The sequence below is a fragment of the Fonticula alba genome (assembly GCF_000388065.1).
Source record: "Fonticula alba strain ATCC 38817 unplaced genomic scaffold supercont2.9, whole genome shotgun sequence".
Classification (NCBI taxonomy): Eukaryota; order Rotosphaerida; family Fonticulaceae; genus Fonticula; species Fonticula alba.
In genome coordinates this window covers 64,115-73,744 of record NW_009242979.1, presented here as the reverse complement: position 1 = coordinate 73,744, position 9,630 = coordinate 64,115, and the positions used below count along the sequence as shown (strand labels likewise).

The window sequence follows — 9,630 nt, the reverse complement described above, 5'->3', positions numbered from 1 at the left end:
GCCCGGGGCCGGGGCCGGCCCGGCCCACCGGTGGCCCGGCGCGCACACCGAGCACACCGCCGGCCCGCCAGTGCACAGGGCACACGACCCGTCGCAGGCCATGCACCGGCCGGGCCCGACATACTCGCCCGGGGCACAGGTGCTGCCACAGAGGGACCCGACCGAGGGATTGGGCGACAGGAAAACCAGCCCCGGGCGGCAGAGGCTGCAAACCCCAGGGGAGGTGCACTCATCGCAAGTCATCGGACACGCATGGCACTTGCTGGCGTCCGGGTCGTGGTACCATCCAGCCGAGCAGGCACTGCAGGCGTCGGTCCCGGTGCAGGCGGTGCAGCCATCTGGACAGGCCGAGCACTTTCGGTCAACCCCATTGGCCCAAGTGCCCGGTGGACAGGCCGCAAGACAAAGCCCACCATGCTCGAAGAAGCCCAGGGCACAGCCATCGCAGGCGGCCTCATCATCGGGAAAGCGACATGCCCGGCAGCTGTCGTGACACGGGAGGCAACGATCGGCCAGGGGATCAGACACATCCAGGGCCAGCCCGACCGCACAGTCGGTGCAGTAGAACCGGTTGAGGCTGGTATCAGCCTCGCATTGGTCGCAGTCCTGGTGGCAGTCGCATGTCCGAGTGTTGGGGACCTGGTGGAGGCCGGCTGGGCAGCTGGCCAGGCACACGCCCGGCAAGTGTCCCGGGGCCGCGAGATGGCACTCGATGCACTGGCTTGGCAGGGACCCGAAGCAAGTGTGGCAGGTATCATGGCAGGGCAGGCAGTCGGGGAGATAAATCCCCGGGCCAGCGCCAGGGCACAGGGCCACCGTGACATCCACTCGGAAGGGAAGGACATTGTCCTTCAGCAGCACCATGAAGGAGGCCGTCAAGATGGAGGGCCCCAGGGAGGTGGCCTGGCCGGCGACACCCATGGGGGGCGTTATTCCCGAGGATGGCGAAGGCACGGCAACAAACATGGCAGCGGCGGTCAACAGGAGTTCCTCCGGCAGGGTGACTTTCCGAGCAGGCAGGAAGAAGCAATTGGCCCGGTCCGGCTCACAGTGGAGGATGGCCATGGCGAAGAATCTGTCCACCATCAGCACAAGCATCCCCGGAGTCAGGGGCATGCCCTCCAGAGGAACGGCCTCGATGCGGTAATCGTCCGGGGTATCTGCCAGCGCCAGCAGGGTGTGCGATCGACTGGGCAATCCGGCAGTCTGACCGCGAGGAGCCCACCCCCCGGGCAGATGAGACACCGTCCAGAGGGTGCCCATTCCATTGGGGTCGGCTTCCAGACAGCTGGCCAGGAAGTCGCCCGTGGATTGGCCGGCTCGGCTGGGAGTCGGCAGGACCAAGGGCCGAAGGCCCGCCGGCTTGTTCCTGGCGAACACATTCATCCGCACCGAAGACAAGCGCAGGTCATTTGCCAAATGCATGGCCAGCGGCGACACCGTTAGATTCCCGTGGGAATCGCTGAGAACCATGAGCTGGGCATCCCCAGCCGACGAGGGACCCGGCAGGAGGACCGGCAAGCCGGGCCCCCCGAAGAGGGGCACCTGGGAAAAGCTCCCGCCTGAGGAGAACCGAAAAAGCCGGGTCCCCGTGCTGTCGGTCACGGCAATCGTTCGGCCATCCGCAAAAGCCGCAATCGCGTCACATGGTCTCTCGTTCTGTGACGACAGAGACAAGTCAGCCTTGCAGGGCGTGCCCACAGGGCCCACGGGGACCGATAGACATTTCAGCCAGACGAAGGACAGGCCCGCGCTGCTGCAATAGACAACCACGGCGTCGTGGTATCCCGACTCGGAGCTTGGTTGGAGGATTTCGATGGCGCCCCGGAGGCTGGACTGGCCCATCGACGGCCAATTCCCCGGGGCAATGGCATCAACCGACTGGAGGTTTTCCTCGGCGACCGTGCTCATGGGGGTGATCAGTAGGGGCAGGCCGCTGGACCGGAGGCCAAGCAAACGCGGGGGCCGGACGTCCTGGCTCCAGGGCAGGTACACGGCTCCCGCCTGCACTAGAAGCACCGTCGGAAGGAGCACATCCACCGGGTCCTGTCCGGCCGGGTTCCAGGCGGTACCGCTGACCGTTGCCTGGGTGAAGCTCACATCCGATTGGATGCGAGTGCCGATGCTGGCATCTTGGCATACATTGCCCACGGGCTGGAGGCCGGTCGGGCAGCTTTCCAGACAGAATGTTTGATCCGAGATGACAACCAGATACCCAGTCAGGCAAACCAGGCACTCGCCAGTGCTGGAGTCGCATGTGGCACAATTAGGTGTCGAGCAGGCTGTGCATGCGACAGCTATTCAAGGGGCACACAGAGAAGGGGAGGGAGGAGCATCCGGGCGCGAGGAGAGTTTCCGATGGGGCGCTTGAGGTTAGCGACATAGTGTGTGTCCCTATTGTTGGGGAGGGGGGGGCTTTTGTCATGTTTTCCTGACCCCGCGCCTCCTCCCCGGCATACGTTTCCGCTCGCGTTCACACACACACACACACACACACACGGAAGGCTGGCAAAAGAAGATAGCCACCAGCCGTACCCCCATTCGGATTGAGGAAAGCCCCAAAGCCGTCCCGGCAGGCATTGCACAGACGCTCGCCCTTGCCAAAGATGCCGGGGACCCTGCCGGTATTGCATGTCCAGCCGGAGCTGCTGCTTGAAAGGCAAGTAATTGACTCATCCCCAGGGAGGGTGTTGGCCGGATCGCCGCAGCCAAAGTCCACCGGGTCGAAGTATGCCCGGGAGTTGGCCAATACGAGCCGCACAGCGTCCGAGTCATCGATTCGAAGGAACATCGGCCTGAGGGCCTCCAGGTCGGTGGCGCCGGTCGGGAAAAGTACCGACCGCACGCGGATCAGTGTGCCACTGGGGGCAAACTCCAAGCGCCAGAATTTTGGCCCGGCGATGCCGTCGTCCCGGTAGAAGGCGATCGAGGTGCGGGCCCCATCAACCAGTTCATGACTGAAGGGGGCCAGGATTTGTCCGGGAGCAAAGTCCGGCTGCGGCATCCCCTCGCCCAGGGCCCCATTTACAGGCAGCTGGCCATCCCGCAGCACATGCCAATGACCCCCCTCCATCAGAAGGAGCAGGTCCTCGCTGTCGGGCCCGGTGTCTGATGAGAGTCTGGTTGGCACAAGATCAAGGATCACCGCATTCAGTAGAGATCGGTCTACATCCACGGAATTGTCATCATACGAGTAGGTGAGACGCAGCAGGTTCTTGTGCTGCCAGATATAAAACACGCAAGGATCGGCAGCACGCGCAGCGCGCATGGCACTTCCCGGAAGCACGCCACCGGGGAGCATGGGGGAGATTTCTTTGTGGTGGCTGCTATTAGCGAACATGTGCACGAGAAGGAAAAAAGAGTTTGGCAGGAGAGTAAGGAGGATGGCTTGGTTCGGGCGCGGAGATGATGTCGCAAGCAGCCTTCCCAAGGCTTGGCTGGGGAAACTCAGCGGAGAGTTGCCTGTGGAGGAGAAGAGACGAGCCTCTGCCGGTCCAACTGCCAGCAGCAAGGGGGAATCGCCCGGACTTGACAGGATGTGTCGTTCCCAACCGGCGGGGAAATCCGCTCCCCCGGGGGGGTAAAAGGCCTGGCTCGCCTGGTTCGGATTGAAGGCAAGCCCGAGGCGAAATTCCCCAGCCGCGCCGAAGGAGATGTAATCCTGCTGGAAGATCTCCACCTTGGACTGGCCAAAGAGCACGGCACCCGTCGGAAGTGAGCCGGTTGCTTGGAGAAGAATGCCCTGAGCGTCACCCATGAGCGAATGCGGCGCTTGGCAGTAGGCCACGTCTTGCGCGTGCGAGGTAGTCGCAGCGATGATGACAAGGGCCAGGAGGCGGATCAGGTGCATCAGCACCGGCTGTTGGCCCACCATGGCAGCCCGGGGAGCGAGCTAGTCGAGGACAGGGACACGGGGGAAAGGGGGAGGGAAAAAGAACACAAGGGGAGGGGGGGGGGAGTGTCTGACCAACGGCCTGGTGGGCGGCGGGCTCCAAGGGGGTTGGTTTTTCGTTGTTGCTTTTTCCCCCTGGAACTGGCCGCTTTGGCTCCGGACAGCCACCAAAGGCCCGGAGTGATGCATGCCCCCTGCGTGTAATCCTCCGGGCATTCGAAAGGGGGGGGGGGGGGCCGGGGGGATGGAAAAGCTCCTGGTGCTCCTGGTGACTCGGGAATGAGCGCGAAGAGCAGGCTGGCGGCGTAAACGACGAGGGTTTCCGGGGATGGGTCGAGACCGTCCACGCCGAAATGAGCGAGATTGGCTGGCGTCTGCATGCATTGGGAGTTGCAGGGGGCCGCGATGGGAGGAGACGCGTGCGACGCGTGCTAATTTGACAATCGCCCAGAGCGAATTTGCATGTCACCTCTGGCAGTAATACCAGCCATGTTGTTCTTGCGGGGCGGCCCAGCGTGGCCGGGCGCACGTGTTCGAGTCCCAGGCCAGCTGCAGCAGGTCCTCAAAGCGCGACTCGGGCCCGAGCCCCCCACGGCCGGCCGCGCTGGGCCGCCCCCCCCCGGCCAGCACCTGCGCGGCGAACAGCCACCCATAGGGGCCATATGTCTCGACGCCGATGCCCAAGCAGCAGAGCAAACACGCGTCCTGCCCCCTGCCTGGATCCCCGGGAACCACCGCCAGCCGGGCACACGCAGATGCCGGGACCGAAGGAGACAGTGCAACTTCAAGCGGCCAGCCCGCAGGCCATATGTCCCCCTCGACGCGCATGTCGCTGCCCCCCCCCCCCCCCCGGCGGGGCGGCGGCCCGGGGTCTCTGCGGTACTGGCGCGGGGAGCAGGGGTCCGGATGGTCCGCCCCCTTGGAGGCGTTGCATGCTACTGTGTCCCATGACTAGGCCTGCCGTGAGAGCATCAGTCCGCCGGTGCGTTGACCATTGCCGGGAATGACGGGCGCCCGTTCGCGGCGCTGCTCAGCCACCTGGGGCCGCAGCACTGCCGGCCTGGCAGGGCGAGCGGCCTGCCGGGAGGCATCGGCCGGGAAGGGACCGGCACCGGCGGCCGGAGATACCGCACCGGGTATGGCGCGTCCGGGAGCCGCCAGCCAAGCTCGGACACCCCAACCGAGCAGCTGGGACCACTCGGAGCGCCCGGTCTTCTCGTGCCGCAGAGCGCTGGCAGGCCGCCTGCCTTCGACGGGGAATGCGCCCGCCCGGCCAGGTGCCGGCCTGCCAGGCAAGGATCTCCGACAGGCAGACGCCAGATGCTTGCGACTGGCGGTGGCCCTGCCGCGCAGGGCCCGAGTCGTCAGCCTCGCCTGTCGCACGCGAGCTTGACCATTATCTCGGCCCGGCTTCGGGGGCTGGGGTCCCGCGTCCGGGCCCCGGCGCATGCCTGCCGGACCACCAGTGCGACACACATGGGCCATGGACCAGGAGCACAGCCAGGGACAACAAGCCAACGAGCAGCCCGCCCCCTGCGTGAAGGCGCATCGACGGCCCCACCCATGGCGCAGGCCCGAGTGGGATGCGCCGCACTGCCGGGGCCTGAATGAGGCCCATCGCCAGGGCATGGGGCTCGGTGCTCGAACAACCAAGGTCTCGCGAAGGGCGGCGGCCCGGGGGGGGGGGAAGAGCCCGCTCGGCCCCTCCATCACAGACGCCAGAGCGACGCCCATCCCCCGACACGATGGCCTGCCGCCGAGACCCGGAAGGGAATCTCGGCCCCAGGACATGCGGCCGGTCAAGGGAGCGTCGGAATGCCGCGGGAGCCGGAGGGGAGGGGGAGCTGGCGCCCTGGCTGTCCAGGAGCCATTCTGCCCGGCGCGCCCATTCCGCGGGAACACCACAGCCCAAGCGCGTCAGCGACTTTGCCGCGACATCTCCCGGGCGCATGTCCGCGTCGCACCATGTCCCGCGGCATCGAGGCGCACACTTGGCGAACGAGCGGGGCGAAAAGAAAAAAGCGCGACCGCCACTCGCGACGGTGCACCCGAGCGGGACTGGGCAGCCGTGCCCACCGGCAGCCAAGGAGGAGTCCACCCCCCGGCGCCCGACAGGCCGACATTGGCGCCGGTGCCCCGGCTGGACGTGCGCCAGATGCCGGGGGGGCCGGCTGGCGCCACGTCGATTCCCGGCCCACGGCATGCGCCCCGTGCCGACAGTGGTCCGTGCCGCAGTCCAGCAGGGAGGGAATCGGGGCAGGGGGGCAGGCCGGCATGGGGTCGCCGGGACCGACACCCGCAAGCTGGTCCGCCACGATGGATGTCCAGACAGGCCCGGTGCGGGGGAGAAGGCCGGGCTCGTGCCCAAAGACCCGGGGCGAGGTTCGGGCTGCCCATGCAATCTGTCTGACCCCCTGGCCGAGAGACCAGCCGGCATGCTTCGGGCAGAAGACCCGGCCACCGGTCCTGAGCCAGCCAATGAAAATGACGACTCGCACGCGGTCCATCGATGGCGCCCAGACACGAGGCGCCATCGATCCGAAGGAGATGTCACCGGTGCCCGGGGCTGGCCATGCGGCGACGAAGGCCACAGCTGAGGGCTGGGCCAAATTGCCCGAAGCCTGCCAAGCCCACGGGCGGCCGATCAGCCACGTGCATTTTCCTGGCACCTTCCCCGAGTGGTCCTTCCCTCGAATGCACAGTCGGTGGCCGACATCGCAAGAGGCCGACGCTGACCGAGACCCGCCGGGTGGCCGAGGGGAACGCGACCCCGCATCGACATGTCGGCTGGAGCCTTGTCACCGGCGAGGCGCGGCGGGCCGCCCCATTGTCGCGCTTGTCCGGCAGCATGGCGGCCAGGCGCCTGGCTGCCGCGCCTCCACCAGGGACCACCATCGGAAGCTGCCCATCCAGCTCGGAAGTCCCCCCTTCACGGGGGCGCACACGAGCCGCATGGCAGTCGGCCGGGCGTGCCGGGTGGGCACTGGCCCAGCGGACGCGCTCTCGGCCACTGGGCATTCGCGGGCTCGGCGCCCGGGCACCTTTGCTGCCACCCCGGCGCAGGGTGCCTGCCTCGTCTTCGGGGAAACAGCCGGACCAGGGCATGGCCCCGACAGCAGGCCAGCCGCCGGAAGAGAGGAACGACCATCGGTCGGGTGGATGCCGGCGGCGCGAGCTGCCTGGCACCGAGGCACCAGGGGGAAATGCCCACCCGGCTGTGGGAGCCCCGCCCGAGCGGCATCCAGCCGGACCATCTGCCCGGGAATGCTGCCGACCTGGCGGGGACAGAAGGAACCTCCCTTGAAGGGCATGCACCATTGGCCCTCAAAAGGGCTGGCCCCTGGGACAGAAAGGGGCCCAGTCCACGGCGTGCACCAGGTCAGGCTGCTTGAGCGGCCCCGGCCGATGGGAGATCTTCCGCACTCCCCCCGCCCCTTTCCTGGCGCAAGCCCAATCGTCCCACGGATGGCCGAAATGCAGGACACAGGCCCAGCAAGCAGGGCACCGTGGGTCGTTCCCGAGGGGAGCCATCCGCAAGAACCGTCGAACAAACCCAGGCTGCGCCGGCCATTCTCGACAAATAGCCAGGAATCCCGCCTCCCGGGAAATCGGCCCCGAGGCAGGCATGCCGTGGAGGCGTGGAGGCGACAGCCCGACACTCGGTCGAGGCCGCACGCGCAGGCCGCCAAGCCGGAACTCGGGGCAGGGACCCGAAACAATGGCGCCGGTGAGGCGCCCCTCCGGCGGTGGTGGAAAATGCTCGGCCATGCCGCGGGGAGATCGCTCGGAGGACCCCGCCCGCGGGGGCGGCGCCCAAGCGAGGCCCCCTGGATCCGGTGGCGCACCGGGATGGAGCCAAAGCACGATCCATTGGCAGCACGGTGAAACTGCCCGTAGATCCCCCCCCCGGCCTTCACGTGGCACACATGCGCCCTGGCCACCGGCCGCCACGGCACCGGGCCTCGGGCAACAGGATCGGAACCAGCGATCCCCCGGAGGGCGGGCGAGAGGGAGATTGCCAAAGGGGGGGGGGAATGTGTATATTCGATGCTTCGCGCCAAGTACGGAGAGACATTCTATGGGGCTGGGAGCGCCCCGTGCCTCTTGTCTCCTTTGTTCGACCGCATCGGGACGGCGGCGACGACAACAACCTGTGAGAGGGACGCCCGCCAGCGCCGGGGGCCGGCTAATCCCCCCCGGCAGCCAGCCAGGCCATCGAGCACTTGAGACGGAAAGAGGCAGCCATCGGCCGGGAATGGGGGTTGGAGTCCCAGGCAAGCGGCAGCATGTCGGCCAGAGGGTCAGCGGCGAGGGGGACCGAGCCACCGGCGTCTGGCCGGTCGCCGGCCAGGACCTGTGCCGCAATCTCCTCGAAGCCTTGGCCTGCACGCAGGCCCCGGGGGGGGGGGGGGGGGGGGGGGACATGGGGAGGAAGCGGAAAAGTTAGGCCCTGGCTCGGGGACGACGAGCGGTCGACGGGGGGAGACCGAAGAAAAAAGAAAACACCATCCCAGCACGCACCCTGCCACGGGACCCGGCGGTGGAGGCACTCCCACAGCAGCACCGCCGCCGAGTAGATGTCCGCCGGAAGGTAGAGCTCGGTGTCCAGCGGGCGCCGGCGCTGGAAGGCGGCCAGCACCTCGGGCGCCGCGTATCGCGCTGTCAGCGCACTCAGCTCGGGCGGCTGGTTGACAAGGGCCGAGGACCGGTCGGTGCTCAGGTTCCGCGAGGTGCCCAGGTCCCCGAGCGAGGCAGCCCAACCGCCATCCGCCCGGAGGGCTACGAAAACATTGCCGGGCTTCAGGTCGCAATGGGCCACCCCATGCGCGTGCATGGCCTCAAGCCCGGTGGCCCATTGCTGGACAATGTCCAGAAGCTGCACCGGCGACAGAGCCACATCCGAATGGAGCAGCGTGTCCAGGCTGGCCTGGAAGCGCTCCATGACAATGGCCGGTGGCGTCTCGGAGTAGCCGTACAGCTGCACCACGTTCGGCGCATCGCGCAGCATCCTGGCGCGCGTGCAGAAGGTCCAGTGTGAGAGCCGGCACGCGGTGATTCAAGCCATCCCGCCCCGGGCCTCGCATGGTGACGTACCACATGAGGGCAACCTCATTTTGGAAGAGCGGCGCCTGGCTGGGCCGCAAGGTGTCGGCTGAATCGCACGCAAAAAGGGACAATGGTTAAACACCGGCAGGGGGGGGGGGGGGGGGGCCCCGCGGGGGCAAATGCGAGGGAAGAGGGGCCACCAGGGCAGCTGGCCACCATGCGACCGAGGCAGGAAGGCGCACCCTTGAGGCGCTTGATGGCGACGGTGTGCGGACACTTGAGGCGATCGGAGATCCCGGCCCCGACGGCACGTGCGGCATAGACGGACGCCTGGGTCCCGGCGCCGAGGTTCTCCTCGCCGAGGGGCGAGAAATCGGCCATGATATTGACAATGATGCTGCCGGGCAGTGACAACTCGACAATTGTGTTGAGCACCGTCGCATGGGCATCCTCCTCGCCAGGGGACTTCTTCGCCGCCGGCGCCCGCCGGTGCCGAAGGAACAGCAACACCACGACCGCCAGCAACAACAGGACGAACAACAGGCCGAGACCGATGCCGAGACCCAGAGCTACAAGCGGCAGGGACCGGGAGGAGGGCAGGGCACAGGGCAGGGAGGGGCAGTGTCAGTCAACCGGAGCATCCACCGACCGGCGCTCGCGGCCGAAGCATCGTACCAAGGCGACCCCGAGAG

The 9,630-nt window shown here is 67.2% G+C and overlaps 2 protein-coding genes across 2 annotated transcripts in view; both read right to left on the bottom strand.

The window, feature by feature from the left end:
• Window positions 1-3,874, bottom strand: part of H696_05092 (serine/threonine protein kinase) — a gene marked incomplete at both ends in the record, with an annotated part of 11,294 nt that extends 7,420 nt beyond the window's left edge. Inside the window, 2 exons of the mRNA XM_009498943.1 lie at window positions 47-2,282; window positions 2,536-3,874. Of these exons, the coding sequence (XP_009497218.1) occupies window positions 47-2,282; window positions 2,536-3,874 (3,575 nt within the window). The remainder of the gene's footprint in view (window positions 1-46; window positions 2,283-2,535) is intronic.
• Window positions 3,875-7,907: 4,033 nt separating this feature from the next.
• The window catches only part of H696_05091 (TKL protein kinase), an 8,649-nt gene continuing 6,926 nt past the window's right edge, over window positions 7,908-9,630 (bottom strand). The window contains exons 3-6 of the mRNA XM_009498942.1: window positions 9,181-9,507; window positions 8,987-9,044; window positions 8,414-8,901; window positions 7,908-8,275 (exon numbers count right to left, since the gene is read on the bottom strand). Coding sequence (XP_009497217.1) covers window positions 8,079-8,275; window positions 8,414-8,901; window positions 8,987-9,044; window positions 9,181-9,507 — 1,070 coding nt within the window. The 3' untranslated portion in view covers window positions 7,908-8,078. The remainder of the gene's footprint in view (window positions 8,276-8,413; window positions 8,902-8,986; window positions 9,045-9,180; window positions 9,508-9,630) is intronic.